Below are 20991 nucleotides of genomic sequence, written 5' to 3'. Positions count from 1 at the left end.
CGCCAACAATTATCAACCCTTACCCAGATACGCGGACAGAAGCTCACGTTGCTGCCTTCCCCTCACACATTTACCTAACGCCGTTCCCTGCCTACCTGTAAGCCATCATCTATCCCTCCCACCTTAACGCACGCCTCCCCCCTGCCCCGTCCTGCTCCCTCACTCCCCACCCTCACGCCGCACCATCACCACACCATCACCACACCAGACACACGCACTGCCATCTTATTAATTAACACGTCCATCTGCACCACACGTCACTGTTACTTAGCCGGTTTGTTAGTTAGTTGGTTGGTGGGTTAGTCAGTTAATCAGTTAGTTGGGTAATTAATTAGTTATTTAGTTGGTAATTTAGTTAGCTCGTAAGTTACTTAGTTGGTTATTTATTTATATGACTAGTAGTTAGTTAGTTGGTTGGTTGGTTGGTTAGTCAGTTCTGGATCTGGATCTGGATAATAATGCGCAGGGCACTAAAGAAGTGCATAACACGCATGTTTGTTGGCTGTTGGGGGGACGGGGGAGCCGAGTGTGCAGGGGAGGGAAGTGAATCAAGTGTAATTGTTAGTGTTGGTGTGTTGTGGTGACAAGTGAGTGTGTATTTGTTTTCTGAATGAGTCTATTGTACCGCAGTCTAAAATCTGTTGAGGGAGGCTGTTCCAGTCACGTATGGTGCATGGAAAGTATGAGTGCTTGTATGCGTCAGTGTTAGTGTGATATGTTTGGTATTTATGGATGTGTGTGTTACGAGTACGTTGACTGTTTGCGTTGTGTAGGTATGTTTGTGGGTCAATGTCAATGTTAGTGTTTGTGGTCTTGTACATAAGTGTAAGTATGTGTGCTTGTCTGCGTATATGAAGAGGTTCCATGTTTATCTATTGTTTGATCCATGTTGTGATTCCAGGCGTTCGAGTGTAATTGTTTGTAATGAACCTAGCCGCCTTGGTGTTGATTTGTTCTAACCTATTAATGTTTCTGTGTGTGTGAGGATCCCACACCGTGGAGCAGTATTCCAGTGTTGGTCTCACAAGTGTGTTATTAGCTATGTGTTTAATGTCAGGTGTGTAGTTATGTAAATTCCTCCTCAGGAACCCCAGTGTTCTGTTGGCTGTGGCACTGATATGGTCTATGTGAGTGTTGAATTTCAAGTTAGTTGAGAGATGGATACCAAGGTACTTGTGTACATCGGGAGGATCAAAAGGGGAAATAGCAGTCCAGTCAATGTCGGGGAGGTTGAAATCACCTGTGATCCAGATGTGTTTGTCTGCCTGTATGCGTGAAAGAGAAATTTGAAGGTTGTGTAAATAGTCTGTATTAGTAGAAAGCGGTCTGTAAAAAGCAGCAATAAAAAGAGATTTACAGTTGAAGGATTGTAACTGGATTGATTTCGCAGTCTGTGTCAAGGTCAGGCCTATGCTTAACACAAAGACCCGGCTTGGTGACGATGATAACACCGCCACCTTTGCCGAGGTCTGTCGGGCGGTCCTTACGAAAAACGGTCATACTAAAGGGGGGAGGGAAAAGCTCACTACTGTCAGCGTCAGAAGTTAACCAAGTCTCAGTCCCTCCTATTATGTCTGGGTTATGTGTGGTAATTAGATGGTGTAACTGGGCTATTTTGTTTTTGATACTACGGAAATTAATTGTTAATAGTAGGAGGGAAGTGTGGTTATGACGTGGTGGTAGTGAAAGTGAAGAGAGAGGTGAGGATGGTGAAGATACAGAAGAAACGGGAGGGGGTGAAGAAGTAGAGGAGGGAGGTGAAACAGGAGGTCATGAACAGGGGGAAGAAAGGGAAATAGGGACTGGCGAAAGAGAAAGGGAAGGATCGGGGAAGGGTGATAGGGCAGACCTGATTTAAATCAAAACAACCCTGCTACATACGCAACAAACAGTTATTAATTTTCATTAACTGTAATATTTTCACTACCCGTATTATAGAGAAGCATATAGCAGGAGTATGACACGTTAGGCTACTCTGGGAGTTGAAAAAGAAGATGACGAACGCCTTAGAGCTTCCATCAACACTGCGTCCTTCTCTTATATATATATATATATATATATATATATATATATATCTATATATATATATATATATATATATATATATATATATATATATATATATATATATATATATATATATATATATATATCGGCTTATCAGCTGCTTGCATTTATGATCCAGTTTACATTACTGGATTGATATTTTTATTATCTGTTTTCTTACAGAAACATACACTGACCAGCCTGGTGAACAAGCCTACAACTTTGCTCTCCTCAACGATCTAGAGCAGTCGGTTCAGCACCCTACACGTATTCCCGACCGTCTTGGAGACAGGCCCAACATACTAGACCTCTTCCTTACCTCAAACCCTTCTGCTTACTCTGTCAAACTGTTTCCTCCGTTGGGGTCCTCCGATCACAACCTTATTTCTGTATCCTGTCCTATCACTCCTGTGCATCCTCTGGACCCACCGAAGAGGCGATGCTTCTGGCATTATGCATCAGCTCGGTGGGACAACCTGAGGATGTACTTTTCCGATTTCCCGTGGAATGATTACTGCTTCCAGGAGAGAGACCCCTCTGTGTGTGCCCAGCGCATCACAGAGGTGATTGTCTCTGGAATGGAGGCATACATTCCACGTACTTTTTCTACTCCCCATGCTAAAAAGTCTTGGTTTAATCACGCTTGTTCTCGTGCTGTCAAAGATAGAGAGGTAGCTCACAAAAGGTACCAGAGCCTTCGAATTCCTGCTAACCATGATCTTTATATTTCCGCCCGGAATCGTGCCAAATCTATTCTTCGACTTGCCAAAAAACTCCTTTATCCATAGCAGAACGCTTAGCCTCAGACCTTACTATTATTTCCGATTGGGGCAAGAAGAACCTGGTGTCCTTCAACGCCTCAAAAACACAGTTTCTCCACCTATCCACTCGACACAATCTTCCAAACAACTATCCCCTATTCTTTGACAACACCCAGCTATCACCTTCCTCAACACTAAACATCCTCGGTCTATCCTTAACTCAAAATCTCAACTGGAAACTTCATATCTCATCTCTTACTAAATCAGCTTCCTCGAGGCTGGGCGTTCTGTACCGTCTCCGCCAGTTCTTCTCCCCTGCACAGTTGTTGTCCATATACAGGGGCCTTGTCCGCCCTCGTATGGAGTATGCATCTCATGTGTGGGGGGGCTCCACTCACACAGCTCTTCTGGACAGAGTGGAGGCAAAGGCTCTTCGTCTCATCAGCTCTCCTCCTCATACTGATAGTCTTCTACCTCTTAAATTCCGCCGCAATGTTGCCTCTCTTTCTATCTTCTATCGATATTTCCACGCTGACTGCTCTTCTGAACTTGCTAACTGCATGCCTCCCCCCCTCCCGCGGCCCCGCTGCACTCGACTTTCTACTCATGCTCATCCCTATACTGTCCAAACCCCTTATGCAAGAGTTAACCAGCATCTTCACTCTTTCATCCCTCACGCTGGTAAACTCTGGAACAATCTTCCTTCATCTGTATTTCCTCCTGCCTACGACTTGAACTCTTTCAAGAGGAGGGTATCAGGACACCTCTCCTCCCGAAACTGACTTATCTTTCGGCCACCTCTTTGGATTCTTTTTAGGAGCAGCGAGTAGCGGCCTTTTTTTTTTTATTAATGTTTACTTTTTTGTGCCCTTGAGCTGTCTCCTTTGCTGTAAAAAAAAAAAAAAAAAAAAAAAAAGATGTCAACAACTTGCTTTCCCTAATTCTTCCAGAGACTTCTGGCACTTACCCAAAAATATCTCCTCCAATTTCACTTCTTCCTCTTTCCCGCCTCTTCTTAACCCTGACGGCAGCTCTGCCGTCTCATCTATCTCTATGGCTGAACTCTTCACTCAAACTTTCTGTAACAACTCCACTCTGGACGATTCTGGGCATATTCCTCCTTCTCATCCCCCCTCTGACTCCTTCATGCCTGTTATTAAGATTCTTCCTAATGATGTTTTCTATGCCCTCTCTGGCCTCAACTCTCAGAAGGCTTATGGACCTGATGGAGTGCCTCCTATTGTCCTTAAAAACTGTGCTTCCGTGCTGACACCCTGCCTGGTCAAACTCTTTCGCCTCTGCCTATCAGCATCTACCTTTACTTCCTGCTGGAAGTATGCCTTTGTACAGCCTGTGGCTAAGAAGGGTGACCGTTCCAATCCCTCAAACTACCGCCCTGTAGCTTTACTTTCCTGTCTATCTAAAGCTTTTGAATCAATCCTTAAAAGGAAGATTCAAAAGCACCTTTCCACTTCTAACCTTCTATCTGATCGCCAGTATGGGTTCCGCAAAGGGCGTTCTACTGGCGATCTTCTTGCTCTCTTAACTGATTCTTGGTCATCCTCTCTTAGCCGTTTCGGTGAAACTTTCTCAGTTGCTCTAGACATATCGAAAGCCTTCGATAGAGTCTGGCACCAGTCTTTGCTTTCTAAACTGCCCTCTTTCGGATTCTATCCCTCTCTCTGTTCCTTTATCTCCAGTTTCCTTTCCGGACGTTCTATCTCTGCTGTGGTGGACGCCTAGACGGTCACTGTTCTTCCCCTAAACATATCAACAGAGGTGTTCCACAGGGCTCTGTTCTATCACCCACTCTCTTCCTGTTATTCATCAATGATCTTTCCATAACAGATTGTCCTATCCATTCATACACCGATGACTTCACTCTGCATTATTCAACTTCTTACAACAGAAGACCTTCTCAACAGGAATTACATGACTCAAGGCTGGAGGCTGCAGAACGCTTAACCTCAGACCTTACTATCATTTCCGATTGGGGTAAAAGGAACTTTGTGTTCTTCAATGCCTCAGAAACCCAATTTCTCCACCTATCAACTCGACACATACTTCCAAACACCTTCCTGAGCCAGTCAGCCAGAGCTACAGACGTCCGGACTCCTTCACAAACAAGGTGTTCGCCAATGCCTTGGGTCTCCCTTCCCAGGACGGAATACAGTTACGGTTTTTCCTTGTCCTACAACGCTGAGCAAGGCTGCCACGGACACACTTCCTGACATCATAACCAAACAAACTCATCCATGTTTAAGAATACGCAAACGATTAACAAATTTTGTTGTAATATATTTTTGTGATAAAAAATTATAAGATACGGAACATTGAATCGAGGCTCAATCCTGAAAATATACACAGATAAGAACACACACACACACACACACACACACACACACACACACACACACTGTCACAGTAAATCTGGCAAGATATGAAATATACATTCTCGCCCTTCCCCGCCGCCCGATAATATTCATTACAGGTGTTTGTGACAGACACTGAGCGTCCTGTACAATGTTATCAAGGACCCACACACAGAGAGGACCTTCCCTGCCGCCTGATAATATTCATTACAGGTGTTTGTGACAGACACTGAGCGTCCTGTACAATGTTATCAAGGACCCACACACAGAGAGGACCTTCCCCGCCGCCCTAAAGAAGCGCGTCTCTGACATTCCTTTAAACCCGTTAAGTGAACTCCTAAATACGAGGGAAAGAGGAAACAGTCCGCCGACCTCTCGTCAGGACAACTTGTCATGCAAAGCGAGCCAGGCAAACCATTCTATGTTCACTGACGAACTGATTGACGGGGCGGCCGCGTGAGGTCACTGCCAAGGCCAAGGGAGGTTTTCTTGCCTAACAGACATTTGGTGCTGACTGACTGGGAATATTGTGGAGTTCTGCGGGAAATATTAAAAGTCGTGGGCTATATACAAGTTTTATGGAAGAGGCACCATTTTGTTTTTTTTTCAGAGTCTACCAAGAATGAAGAGAAGAAACATACAGAGATGAGTGGCGAGTCTTTTTTCATGTTAGAATATTTTGGGCGATACTTGGCGGTGCATTCCACGGGTCAACTTTGTCAACGGACGGACCGCCACCTGGACTCAGCGGGGACGAGAACACATCACCCCTCCACCGCCTCCTCCACCTCCTCCTCCTCCTCCTCCACCTCCTCCTCATCCATAGAAAAAGACACACACACACACACACACACACATGAGAGAGACACACAGACAGACAGACACCCCAAACAGCCATCGGTCGGTCGCCAGGAGAGGGAAAGACCGGAAGGCAATGATTTTAACACTAACCTGGGTAGGATTTCCGCCCCGCTCAGTGCGGGTCAAATGGCCCGCTCCTTTCTTTATCATACCCACAATGCATGCATTGTTTTGGCAACCATTTGCTTTCCAGTCTGAGCTCTATGCTAATCGGTGGTGGGCGTGTGGTGGTAGTAAGTGACATTATTAGCGTTGTTCGTGATTTATGGGCTATGCTGGGTGGAAAAGCACCCATGGTTATAAATAGTGTTCCATATAGACTAAACACGTACATCACGTAATGAACATGTTTGTGTGTGTGTTGTACGAAATAACATAATGTGTTGTGCTCTATAGTGTTGTCGAGAGTTGAACCGTGTTGTTATGTTGTGATACTCGCGTTTCTCTATATGTGTATATTATTTTCACGATATTTCCTACGACAGGTATTGCTTTTCACGTGTAACGTGGACAGTTGCTGGTAATTCAGGAGCAGGGGAGCAGTGCTGGTGGTGAGGAGCTAGGTGGACACTCTTGGCACCGGTGCTAGCTTTCTCCAGGGTTGCAGGTAGGCCTAAAAGTGACGCCAGGCCTGCTTTATAGTGGTGTCGAGAGTTTTCATTGTTCCAGGTCAGACTGAGGAATGCATCTTGGTGGAATGCTGTGGGCAGGAATAACTGCAGCAACTCTCCAACTAATAGATATAAGTAGTCATTAAGCTGGAATTTATTTTTTTTATGTTTTTTAGAATATTTTTTGAAGCAACATGAAATTTTGAGATTTATTTTTATACATTTTCTAGAATAAAAACTATGGCATATTTCTCTTTAAACTTTGTTTCACTGTCTTCCTGAATCCCTATTCTTAACACTACAAACCACCAAGTATTAAAAAAAAAGATAGAAATATTTTATTTTATTTTTTTCTTGACGGGGTTCTTTTTTACCCATGGTTAGGTTTACTGTGATAACTTAACAAGGTTAGTGTTCTAGGGTTAACATGTATATCTTGATGCGAAATGTGTGTATGTGTGTGTGTGTGTGTGTGTGTTGATCGTAGAGAAATGTTTTTTTTTTTTAATTCTTGGGAGAGAGAGAGAGAGAGAGAGAGAGAGAGAGAGAAAAAACACACACACACACACACACACACACACACACACACACACACACACACGACACTAATAATAATAATAATAATAATAATAATAATAATAATAATAATAATAATAATAATAAAAGATTTTCCAGCCTATCTCTGTCCTAATTAAGCTAAGTTTACTAAAGTTAAAGGGATAAATCAACCTCTCTCTCTCTCTCTCTCTCTCTCTCTCTCTCTCTCTCTCTCTCTCTCTCTCTCTCTCTCTCTCTCTCTCTCTCTCTCTCTCTCTCTCTAATATTTACTAAAGAAGAAATGGAAGGACTCGGTGGCAGGTGATTCAATGTAATCCCGCGTAAGTTGAAGAACGGATCACCTAGCCTGGACCATAGAGTCTGTGTGGTCTGCATATCTACGTCAATCTATGTAAATCTATGTAAATCTCTCTGTGTCTGCCTTGGGCGTGACTTGAAGAGCCAATGCTGTGGTGTGGTGTGGCAGCAGGCTACGTGGTGAGGCCGCTGGAAGGGTCAGGGGAAGAGCTGTTGTATATTAGGGCGAAGCAGGACTCAAGTTCCGGACGTGATATTATTAGGTTACAGGTAACTTGGGAGGTGAAATAGTCCCGGTGTGTGTGTGTGTGTGTGTGTGTGTGTGTGTGTGTGTGTGTGTGTGTCGTTTATCCCCCACGAGTCCTAGTGTTGATTACTCATATTTTTGTTAACACACACACACACACACACACACACACACACAGCAAAGGGTTATGAAGGCAAGGGGTCACATTCTTAAACATTTCGGCGCCCAAGCGCATGTTTGACAAGGCTTTTGAAGGAGTTTTGGGCATTTCCGGAAGTAGTTTTATTACCCTTCTCGTGGTTTGACCTTTCTTCTGCACCGTGAACCTAAAAAGAACATACATTAGAACCCAAATGACCTCCTTTTTGGTCTCGGGAAATAGTTACCATGAGGCGTGGCAGCGTCTGACAGCAAGGCCTCACGGTGGGCTGGGCGGCGCTGGTGAGAAAAGCCTGAAGCACACACTTGGGTACGTCCGTTCTCTTCCGCCATATGCCAAGACCTTACTACAGCCGTCCCTCAAATAGTACGGTTTCCAATAGCACGGTTTTGGTTTTATACGGACTGTCATGGAAGAGTTTTTTAGGATTTTTAAATTTCCCATATTGTCAGACGCTTGCGCCTCCCACATCAGCTGTTTCCAGAGGTCAAAAAGGAGATCAGTCGGGTTCCAATGAGAGTATTTTTTAGGTTCATGGTACAGGAGAAAGGCCAACCTGCCACCCGGGTCATAAAACTACCCGTGGAGATGTCCGAAACGCCTACGAGAGTCTTGTCCAACTCTACGGTACCTTACAGAATACTACTATGAGCCATTCAGAATCTATAGTCATCTCTCTCTCTCTCTCTCTCTCTCTCTCTCTCTCTCTCTCTCTCTCTCTCTCGTGAATGTTTTATCATATTGGATTCGCAGATCATTAGTGAGTACCTTTTGATGTGCGCCGGGCGGGTCGAGCCAGGAGGAGGAGGAGGAGGAGGAGGAGGAGGAGGAGGAGGAGGAGGAGGAAACAAGAGGAGAGAGAGGAAAAGCAAAAGGAGAGAGATTAAAGGAAGGGATTAAGGAAAGATTGAAATAGTAGTAGTAGTAGTAGTAGTAGTAGTAGTAGTAGTAAGGGGGAGTTTAAACTACACTGTGGCCCACACACACACACACACACACACACACACACACATTCAATAAGGCTTTGGTGGGGGTAGTGTCAGTATGTCCATGGCTATTTCTATGAGCCTAATGATAGTCTGACAAAGCCTCTTCTGCACCATATGAAACAAGAGACGGTTGTATGATTGGTTTGTGAGCTCTGCCCCGCACCTCAGGGGATGTGCGTACATCTCTGGGTGGTCAGTAGAGAGAAGAGGTAGACCAGACTGACCCAGCGAAGCCTAGGTCCTGTCATTACTTAACCCGGTGGTAGCAGCGGGGACCATGTTTCTTAATGGTCCCTCCAAGCGAGAAAAATGAGAAAAAATCACCCCTCACGCAAACCATTTCATAATATATATCAAAGCATTTGTGATCAGATTATGTATCATCTATTTTGGGGGGTTTATAACATGGCACAAATTTGTCCCGTTGCTGCTACACGGTAAAGCCACAAATTTGTCCCGTTGCTGCTACACGGTAAAGCCACAAATTTGTCCCGTTGCTGCTACACGGTAAAGCCACAAATTTGTCCCGTTGCTGCTACACGGTAAAGCCACAAATTTGTCCTGTTGCTACACGGTAAAGCCACAAATTTGTCCTGTTGTTGCTACACGGTAAAGCCACAAATTTGTCCTGTTGCTACACGGTAAAGCACAAATTTGTCCTGTTGCTGCTACACGGTAAAGCCACAAATTTGTCCTGTTGCTACACGGTAAAGTCACAAATTTGTCCGTTGCTGCTACACGGTAAAGCCACAAATTTGTCCTGCTGCTACACGGTAAAGCCACAAATTTGTCCTGTTGCTGCTACACGGTAAAGCCACAAATTTGTCCCGTTGCTGCTACACGGTAAAGCCACAAATTTGTCCTGTTGCTGCTACACGGTAAAGCCACAAATTTGTCCTGTTGCTGCTACACGGTAAAGCCACAAATTTGTCCTGTTGCTGCTACACGGTAAAGTCACAAATTTGTCCTGTTGCTGCTACACGGTAAAGCCACAAATTTGTCCCGTTGCTGCTACACGGTAAAGTCACAAATTTGTCCCGTTGCTGCTACACGGTAAAGTCACAAATTTGTCCTGTTGCTGCTACACGGTAAAGCCACAAATTTGTCCTGTTGCTGCTACACGGTAAAGCCACAAATTTGTCCTGTTGCTGCTACACGGTAAAGCCACAAATTTGTCCCGTCGCTGCTACACGGTAAAGCCACAAATTTGTCCCGTTGCTGCTACACGGTAAGGCCACAAAATTATCGGGTTAATAAGGAATCTTACCTTCATTCCCTGGAGGACTTGTGAAGGCCTGTGAAGACTTGAAAACCTCCCTACAGCAACACCTTCACAGCTGACATGACGATGCTGCAGCAGGGAAAGAAGGGACAGTTATCAGCACGAGGAAGCTCACTACATTTGAAATACTAATTGTGGGAAAAGTGTGAGAAATTAACACTAAATGGTGGCCTACTTAAGATACCAAGGATGGACGGAGTGATAGAAACATGACAATGGCCTAACTCTAAACCTCTACTGAAGCAGGATGGCTAGCTAACAGGACCCTGAAGGAACAGTCCAGTAGTGATGGTCACATGTTTCTTCATTCAAGTTCCTGAGGTGTCCAAATCTATGCTCCAGCAAAATATATATTTCAGATATTTTCTCCTAATGTTCAAGTGCCCTAAAAGTTATTTAGGATTTCATCAACGTTAATTTTTGCAATGTGATCCATGCAGTCTGCACATGTACTTTGGGCAGGTCAGACCCACACCTTGCTGCATCACAGGTCTGCAAAAAAGTTACAGTAATGCTGGAATTGCCTTCATATATGACCTGTTGTCATCTTCTCTAGAGTTCATATATATATATATATATATATATATATATATATATATATATATATATATATATATATATATATATATATATATATATATATATATATATTGTTGTACGGAGTGAGACATGGGCGTTGAAAAGGTGCAAGAAAGGAAGGTGGATGTCACAGAGATGAGGATGTTGAGGTGGATGGTGACGAGGGCAGACAGGATACGAAATGACAAGATTCGAGGTACAGTGAAGGTGGTGGAAGTGTCGGCAGAAGCGCAGGAGAGGAGACTGCAGCAGTTTGGACGTGTGAAGAAGAGACGAAAACTACGTGGGAAGGAGAGTGATGGATATGGAGGTGCAGGGCGAGGGAGACCCAAGACTGAGGGAGGATCTCAGGGAGAGGCAGCTGGTGGAGGAGATATATATATATAATTAATGCATAAATAATCAAATCTCTTGGTACAACAGTGAGATCCAAGTAGTATTTTGTAAACTTGAATAAATGAGATGCCATCCACATGAGTGAGCATTGCATCAATACTTCCATGCAGCCAATTTGTCCAAGGCAACAATCAAATACCTACAACAAACAAATGCAAGGCAAGTCAAACACACGACTTGGTTACAGAACAAAAAATAAGATGTGTGGAAGGTCAAGAAGATCAGTAAAGCTTAGGTCCAGAGATTCTCATATTGAAATAAATAATAAATAATGAAAGGTGAGGCACACACCAGACCCTGCCATCTTTACTACAACATTACTTATTGGCACACACCAGACCCTGCCATCTTTACTACAACATTACTTATTGGCACACACCAGACCCTGCCATCTTTACTACAACATTACTTATTGGCACACACCAGACCCTGCCATCTTTAGTGTCAAGTCACTGAAGCTTCTGGAGTGTTCTGGCAGCAGTGTTCGGTGTGTGGGGAGGAAACAAGACAAACAAAAAAGAATACAATGTCTATGTCAGTGTTTAGCCATAAGGAAAGCATTCTGCATGTTTGGGTAATGTTTTTTTCCTTCTAAATTCAGCCCATAGCTACAGACATCTAAACAACTACGCTGCACTCAACAAAAACTTGAGTGCCTTCATTAAAGCTCGGCACCAAAAGTTGAACATCATTTTGTATAACTTTTCTATTACTAACTAAACCCAATTAGTAGAAAAAAATATTAGGAATGAGCAAATAATTGATTTTTGCAAACTGTTCTTTATACTTCAATGAAATAATTATAACCAAAAAGCTGAATTAATCCTGAGAAAGTATTTTGTGAGTTATTCTATAACTAATTCTATATTTGAACTTAATATAATGAAACCCATTTCTATAGATACCACATAATCTATCAAACATTAAGCATTTTACTAAGCACTTTTATAACAGAATCTTAGTAAAAATACATTTACAATAACTCTGCAAACCATCCCCCAGCTGCCACACCTCTGCCTCAACACACCTGGGCCATAGCTGGGCGTTATCGCGATACTTTATCGCTGATAACAAAATCGGGTTATCGGCCATCCGCTACTTATTTAAATGTATATCGATATCTTCATTACTTTTGTAAGCAAACTAGCGATAATCGCTACTTTTTCCGCCTCTCAGAAGAAAAAAAAACGTTGTCTCCTCCCTACTGCGCATGTGTGGTCCGGGCGCCCGGTGTTGTATGAAAAAAATTTCGGGGTATGAAATATCTTCGGTGAAGAGATTTCATATTTAGATCATTAACATTAAAACACTGGGTTATTTTTTATGTTACTCAAAAATCAATATATCAAAGAGAAAAATCATTTAACTTTGCCCAAAAAATGATTATTCACTGCCTCAAATTTGATATTCCATATTCGTTTGTGAGCATGCCATGGTATTGAAGGCACCCGGTGTTGTGTTATTTGGTGTCCCATCGTCAAAAGCTGGCACTTTTGTTTACAAACACTAGTCTCTCGTGAACTACACATGTTCAGACCAGTAAGTGTAGCCCTGTACAGTCTCACAAAGCTTTTTAACACATTAAGAGTTGCTGGAAGGCTGAATCAGACATACAGTACCACCATCCTCGCTCTTTCTAGGACGACACTCTGTACATATAAATACAACTCGTACAGAGTGTCGTTCTAGAACCAGCGGGGATGGTGGTACTGTATGTCTGATTCAGCCTTCCAGCAACTCCTAATTACGGTTAAAAAGCTTTGTGAGACTGTACAGGTCTACGCTTGCTGGTCTGAGCATGCGCAGTTCACGAGAGACCAGTGTTTGCAAACAAAAGCAGCTTATGAATGTGGGGACGCCAAATAACACAACACCGGTTCAGGCGTTTCCAGTATTACCGTCCTTAGCTACGTGTCAACGTGTGGTTTTCAGGTTTTGTAAGTTTTCTAAAATACAGATAATAAAAATTTGAATTCATCTATGTTTTTTATTTGAAATATCAATATAGCATCGTTTTCGCCTATCGGACTTATCGCTAGCTAGTATCGGAATTGTGGATTAATATCGGGTATCGGTTATCGCCTATATTTGTATTTCCAGTTAACGAATATCGGTTATTACCGATAAGGTTTTCCATTATCAGTTATCGGTTATCGGGAATAAGGTTTTCTGTTATCGTGCCCAGCTATGACCTGGGCACACTTTTACACAATTAGTCACAGTTTTCTTGAGTTATAGAAAAAAAAATGGAAGGCACAATATTTTGTTAGGCTTTGTCTGAAGACCTTGCAAAATGCTTGGTCTGAAATTCAAATACAGGAAAATCACTTTGAATAGAAATCAAAAGGAAATGAAACAAGTCACTTCTGAAGACATTCCAAAAATTACAAACAGGGAAGGGATGCCTGATGGTGCCTTACCTCTGGTGGCTCCATGGGCCCTGGGGGAGGGATCCTGGCCGGGGTGGAGGAGGCGCCAGGGTCTGGTGCTGGCTCTCAAGATTACCCTCATCAACCTGCATGACGGCACCAGTTCAGTCTGTGCCTCTGGGTACAAATTGCATCTTTTGCCACTTTAATCCTACCAAAGCCTAACACTAGAGCTTCAAAATCTACCAACACTCAACCTATAAAAATAAATCCATAAAAATGTCCACGGTGAATCACAAGGTTACGGCTGACGCAACACACCTTCACACAGGACAAAATGACATCTTTTCTAGCTCTGAAACAACTTGAAGGAGATGTTTTCTTTTTAAAGTATTTGAATAAGTCATTTTGGGTGAGTGTTAATAATGAATGAATCTGAATGAAATATAATACAGCACATCTTCATCACCTTCTGGTCCTGAGTGGGTTCACCAGCTGTACTGTCACACAGGGGTGCTCAGAGGAGGCTCCAGCCCTTCACCAACTGGTTCATCACCTTCTGGTCCTGAGTGGGTTCACCAGCTGTACTGTCACACAGGGGTGCTTGGAGGAGGCTCCAGCCCTTCACCAACTGGTTCATCACCTTCTGGTCCTGAGTGGGTTCACCAGCTGTACTGTCACACAGGGGTGCTCAGAGGAGGCTCCAGCCCTTCACCAACTGGTTCATCACCTTCTGGTCCTGAGTGGGTTCACCAGCTGTACTGTCACACAGGGGTGCTTGGAGGAGGCTCCAGTCCTTCACCAACTGGTTCATAATCGTGTATAGCCTGTTCCAACACACAGTGACTCGGACACACAGGAAAACACATGTAAGCCTCATTTAACATCAATATTTAACAGTCCATATCCAATTTCAATGACTATCTTTTTGAGTGAGGTACAAAGTATGTTCTACAATACACCTCTGGAAAGGTCACAGTGATTCTTTAATGATGCTAAATGACAGCTTGATGCACAAACACCAACAATCACATCGGGCAAACAAGACAAAACATGGATACCACACTAACTCACACACCCGGAGAAGCAACACATGAGCAGACGTGTCTTTAATTTGTTGAGTTACCAGTGATCAGAGGTGACTGATGTGTTGTAGAGTGTGTCTAGGAAAGCCTGAAGGGACTTGTGAAGGCCTCAGTGCTGATGTATGCACAACTCTGGGTGACCATGTTTGCCGTGGTGCCGAGGGAAGGAGAAGGACTGTAAGCTGCTGCAGGGACAGGCTTTGTCAATGGAGCCAGATAGAAATAACAAATTCAATGCAAATAAAAGCAATGGATAGAAAAGGCAGGAAAAAGGTGCTTGAAGGATATATAAAAAAAGATTTCTGTATATTAATGCACCGAGGTGGCCTGGACAGGGAAATAAACCAGTCCAAATCCTAAAATTAATGTAAAGACAAGTTTGACAGTGAGACACACAGACAGAAACCTGTGAGTGCAACTCATTTCCTGTTTACCACAACCAGGAATATAAACAAGTATACACACACACACACACACCTCATTGATGTCAGCATCCCTGTACTCCTTGGCAGGCTCCAGGGAGTCCTCCTCCAGGGGTGGTCCAGCGTGAAGGAGGGAGCCTGGGAGAGGTGTCTCGTCAAGCTTTGAAGCAATCCCAAAAACGTGAGCATTCCCCTGTTTGAGACAGGGAATCAGTGACCTCCATGAGACGCTGAACACTACGGACGTGCTTAAGCTGAGTCGAGACACTGTACGTGTCGTTAATTTTGCCAATTTTTATGAAACTGATTTGATGCATGACCATCATATAAGTTTTGCATATATACACTTACATCCACTATGCTGTTCAAGTGGCTTTGTTCAATATATACAAATGTTTATCTAAAATAATAATATAAGAAACTGTTGTGCTGGAAATGTCTTCAGCCAGACACAATGATCATTTTGTAAACTGAGAGCCAGCTGGTGCACATACATCATGCATGACACACACACACACACACAAAGACATAAATAAACATAGCTTCCCGCAAAGAAATATAGAGGTTTGGAACAGACTAAGTGAGGATGTAGTATTGGCGAGAAGTGTGCAAAGCTTTAAGGAAAAATTGAATAAATGTAGATACGGATATGGGACCACACCAGTGTAAAGCCCAGCCCTGTAAAACTACAACAAGGTAAATACAACAACTAACTAAATACACACACACACACACATTTTTTTCACAACAATTTGACTCAATCAATATTCATGATTTCACTATAATGCTTGCTCAAGGGAATGCAAATTTGTTGAGTTCTTCAAACAATAAATTTCTAAGCGCATTCTACATTAATCTCACTATGTTACTGTTGGATATATTATTTAAAAAAAAAAAGACTTTTTAGAGGCATGAGCGACGGCCGAAGAGAAAGGAATGCATGAGACTGGTGTCTATTAATGGTTAAGGTGGTGAGGAAAAGAGGAAAGTAATGATTGAAAATTTTGTAAATGGTAGAGTGGATGTGTTGGGAGTGACTGAAACACATAGTTGAGGAACTGGTGTGAGTGATGGCAGGGGAGGGTGTGCCTGGGGGGTTGTATGGACGGGGATGGATGAGAAGTATGGAGGCAGGAGTAAGGAAGTGTTGTGATGTCTGAAAGAGTGTGGAGACTGATTATGGTTGGAAGGGATCAAGAATTGTGTGGCTGAAAGGAAAAGTAGGTTTAGAAAAGTATGCATGGGTGTGTATTTATGCACCAGTAAATGTGAGGAGTAAAAAAGGACTGAGAGAAAGGGAAGCTTTTTGGGAGGAAGTGAATGCATGTTTGAACAGTTTTGAGAAAGAAAGGAAACTTATTATGATGGGAGATATGAATGTGTGATGAATGTGTGATGGATGTGGTGGGAAAATGGGGGAGGCTCGTGGTTCAAAGTGCCATTTCTGTGAGGTCCAGGCCAGTCTGGGAAGGCTGCGTGGCACTGACCTGAGGGTGTCACAGGCTGACCTGAGGGTGTGGAGCCTGGCTGGGGCTGCCTTGCGGCTGGTGTGGGGGAGTGTAGCCGTGGCAGGAAGTGTTCTGGTGTGTGGGGCGCCGCGCCTGGCCAGCGTGGGGCTGAGGGTGTCACACTTCTTCTTCTTCTTCTTCTTCTTTTGACCTGTAACGCTTTGTATCGCTTCTTAGGTCCTCCTCCTCTCGTTCCTCCCTTCTTATTCACACAACTTTCTTTTCAGCGTTATGTAATTTTCTAATCTGAAATAAGGCCACTTATATTCACTTATACGGACATTTGTGCCCTTTTTTCCCAGCACTGCGCGAGGAACACTTTTGCCAACTTTACCATTCTTCTTTCCGTTTCCTTTTTGTCTCCATACAGCCCCAACACCGTACAGATCGCCCCGTTTTCCTCCTCTAGTCTCCTAGCCCACTCCTCTCCGCCTATTACCATCACTACTCCTGCCACCAACTCCCCTCTCTGCCTCTCATAGTTGCTGCATTCCACTATTAGGTGTTCTACTGTTTCCATCTGCCCCGTCCTACAGCTACAGTCCTGGTTTCCCCCGTCCCTGTTCCTGCCGTTTACCTCCAGGGTTCCTGTTCTTGCTTTAAACAATAGTTTGCTCCCCCAGTCTCCTACATGCCAGTGTACTCCCTCTGGTTTCTGTTTCCTGCTGTACCATTTTAGCGTTGACTTGCCACTCATTCCTTCCTGCCATTTGACTTGTCCGTTCCTTTCTACTGCCTTCTTCACATCCCTGATCTCCATTTCATTCCACTCTTCCCTCAGGTGTTCTCTCCTTTTCCACCTCTCTAACTCTTTCCCCCAGGTGGACTTGTTTCCACTTTCTTGCAGTATTTTCTTTGCCCATCTCTCCTCACTACTCTTTTCAATTTTCTTAAGGAAGCCTAACTTGCCCTTTACAATTCTTTCCTTGAATGTACTCCATCCCATATCTCCTCTGACGGCCTCTACCGCTGTGCTCCTAGGGGCTCCTAATCCCCACCGGCCTACTGTGTTCTGAACCTTTTCTAGCTGTGCGATGTCCCCTTCTCTGTAGTGCGTTATCTCTGATCCATAGAGGCAATATGGTACACCTACTCCTTTCCACAGACTTCGCCCTACATCATATTTGTTTACTACTCTATTGCCTCCATTTATTATCATCCCTGACATCCTCCTTGCCTTCCCTTCATTCACTTTCCTCTGTTTCTCCCCTCCTATGCCTTCCTTGCTAACCTCCATTCCTAGGTACATATATTTATCGACTACCTCCAGCACGTTGTTTCCTAGTACCCATTGGTTACTGCCTCCACTACCAAACTCCATAACCTTACATTTTCTTTCACTAAATTTCAGGTCCCACTCCCTCCCATATGCCTGAGCTATGTGCAGGATCTCCTCCATCTCCTCTTTCCTCTCCGTCATCAACACTACATCATCAGCGTAAGCCAGGCACCCTAACTTCTCTCCTCCTATCTCTACCCCTTTCCCGGCTTTCCTAATTCTCACTATCAGCTCCTCGAGGTACATGTTGAAAAGCGTCGGGGACATCACACAGCCTTGTCTGACTCCTACATTATTTTCTAACCACCCAGTAGTGACGTCTCCTAACGTGAACTGCACCTCATTTCCCTCATATAGGCTCTGTATTATATTTACTATCTTGTCATCTACACCTACATGTCCTAGCAGTCTAATGAGCTTTTCTCTGTTCACTGTGTCGTACGCCTTTTCAAGATCTATGAATACTAGGTATAACTCCTTCTTCTTCAACTTGTTCCTTTCAATAATCTCTTTTAAGGTAAATATATTTTCCAGCCCTCCTCTGCCTTTCCTAAATCCACTCTGTTCCTCTCCAAGCACCTTTTGCATCTCTATCCAGTTCTTAAGCTTTTCGTTTATTACTATTCCAAACACCTTTGCCATGGTGTTCATGATAGCTATTGGCCTATAATTTCCTATCTCTGCTTTATCCTTTCCCCCTCCTTTGTGTATCAGAGTTACCCTGCTCTTTTTCCAGTCCTGTGGTACCTCCCCTTCCTCCAGAACCTCCTTGCAGATATTAAAAATAACCTTCTTGACTGCATCTCCTCCATACTTGAGGAATTCTCCTATAATGTCATCTGTTCCTGCCGCCTTCCCATTCTTCAACATTTTCAGTGCTCGCTCTACCTCCCTATTTCTATTCCTACCTCCTCCATTTCCTTTCTGTCACTGTAGATTACCATGTTCTCTATTCCTCTATCCCCTGTATCTATCTTGATTACCTTACTCCAGTACTCTTCTATTACTGACCTTATTTCTTCCTCTGTTCCAGTCTCCCTGCCCTCTGTTTTCAGTATCACCCTCTGATCTACCTCTTTCCCTCCTAGGTTCCTCTTCAGTCTTTTCCAGCCTTCTTTTTCTCTCTCTCCTCGGGGTAGATTGTTTAGTTTCTCTGCCTGCAGTCTCTCCCAATCAGCAATCTTCTTATTAATTAAGATCTGTGTCGCCTTCTGCACCTTCCTATAACTGCTATACGCCGCCTCCCATTCCTGTCTGTGCTGCTCCCCTTCTTTCTCTGTCAATTTCCGCAACTTTCTTTGCCTTCTGTTTTCTCTTTTTCTATCTCCTATTGCTTTTTCTACTTCTTCATCCCACCAGCCTTTCAGTCTCCTTTTTCCTACCTTGTACTTCTTTATACCTATTGATATCTTTGCCTCCTCTGCTATTACCTCTTTTACCTGTTTTTCCCACTGATCACTTGTCCTGTTGCCTTTCTCTATTTCCCTACATAGCTTTCCATCTAGGTTATCCTTATATTTCTCCCAGTCGGGATTCAGCGTGTCCCATTTTGTCTTCCACTCTGTCTTCATCTCCTGTTCCTGTTCCTTCCTCCCTCCCTTTCCACATGTCACACCTATCATTATATGGTCTGATATATCTACCTCCTCTTCCTTCCATATCCTACATTTGCTTTTCTCCACTGCCTCACTTGCCATGATATAATCTATAGCTGATGCTGCCCCTCTGTCCCTCCAAGTTATTGGGTCCTCAAGCTCCCAGTTCTTAATTTTCAAATTAGCTGACTCCGCAAATTCTAGCAACATGTGCCCATTTCTGTTGACTGGTGCATTATTTAGGCCTATGTGTCCATTGAGGTCTCCCATTACAATCCACTTTTCTTTTCCTACCCTGCCGCTAATTTCCATTAATGCACCATACAGCTTCCTATTTTCCTCCCGGTTTTCTGCCCCTTCTACTCCCATATATACCACTGTCACCCACCATTCTTCCTTCAGGTCTGTCACCTTAACTGTGATCAGATCTCCCTTGTTGTATCCTAACTTTTTCTCAGTTTCTTCCAATAAGTCTACCTCCGTTACCTTTCTTCCCGCCCTCTCCTTCACTATCACACCCACTCCTCCTCCTCCCTGATTGTTTACATGTAGATCCTGATGATGATGATGTTCTTGCCTTTGTCTTTGCAACGGCGTCTCCGATACTTCTTCAAAGATTTGTCCCCTAGTATCACTAGGGGACAACGGGCCCTTGTCCGAAGACGGCGGCCGTCAGGAGGGAAAACATTGCTCCCTCCTTGCACGGGGGAGCACCGGCCATTGCTAGAGGCAGGACGTGCCGACAGACCGACTCTATTGGCGATCGAAATCGATCTAGCCGAGCAAGTCTGCCTGTCGACGAGGACTGGCGTACGCAAGGACACCCCAAAAGGCTACTACTGCCATATCTCAAAACCACAATGAGTTTGGTCCATTAGCCTAATATTGTAGAAATACTTGAAGTAAACGAGTTTTATCTTAAGTAGTATAAATTGATTGATTGTTCATTGTTGCGTTTAACAACAAAGGAGAAGGGAGGAACATGCCATCCCAGGCATTGCATCGTGTGATTATTAGCCTCTTCCATTTAGTAGTAGTAGTAGTCGGTCGGGAGTTTTGCCTTTGTAACGGCACTCCCTGATGTGTCTACTGTCTGGGTCTATTGTTTTCCTTTTTCTTTTCTCTTATTGTCCAAAACTTGTGTAGTGTTGTTTTCGTTTGTTCGGTGTGTTCATTTTCAAATAAAAATGTTCCAATGTTGCAGCCTCACGCACTTTATGCTTTCCTCTGCACAGGCCGGGCACCAGAGCAGGAAGTGTCGCAGGTCTTCGTGTTCAGCTTCACACATGTCACACTTGGTTTCCTCTTGCCGGTGTCTGTTTCTGTCTTTTAGTTGCATGTTGTTTGTCCTGCATCTGAATAGCACTTCTGAGGCTTGGTTGTTGGTGTATACCTCCTCTTGTCCTCCCAACTCCTGTCTCCATTTTCTATATATCTTAAGGCTCGCTTTCTCATTCATTTGCCTCTTCCACTCTTTTGTATCCAGCTCTCTCATGCTCTGCTTTATACTCTCCTTTGTCTCATTCCTCACACTCAATTCCTTTGTTGCTCTCAGTTCATTCAACAAATCTTTC

At 43.7% G+C, this 20991-nt stretch overlaps 1 protein-coding gene across 1 annotated transcript; it reads right to left on the bottom strand.

Annotated features, from left to right (window-relative positions):
• Nucleotides 1-18706: 18706 nt before the first annotated feature.
• On the bottom strand, nucleotides 18707-19948 carry LOC126991439 (uncharacterized; the record flags this gene model as incomplete). The annotated part of the gene is given in 1 exon segment (XM_050850202.1): nucleotides 18707-19948. A coding segment is annotated over 1 exon segment (1242 nt), but the record flags the coding sequence as incomplete, so codon positions are not given.
• Between the last annotated feature and the right edge of the window lie 1043 nt (nucleotides 19949-20991).

The sequence above is a fragment of the Eriocheir sinensis genome, unplaced genomic scaffold (assembly GCF_024679095.1).
Source record: "Eriocheir sinensis breed Jianghai 21 unplaced genomic scaffold, ASM2467909v1 Scaffold279, whole genome shotgun sequence".
Classification (NCBI taxonomy): domain Eukaryota; kingdom Metazoa; phylum Arthropoda; class Malacostraca; order Decapoda; family Varunidae; genus Eriocheir; species Eriocheir sinensis.
This window is presented reverse-complemented; position numbering and strand designations above follow the sequence as displayed.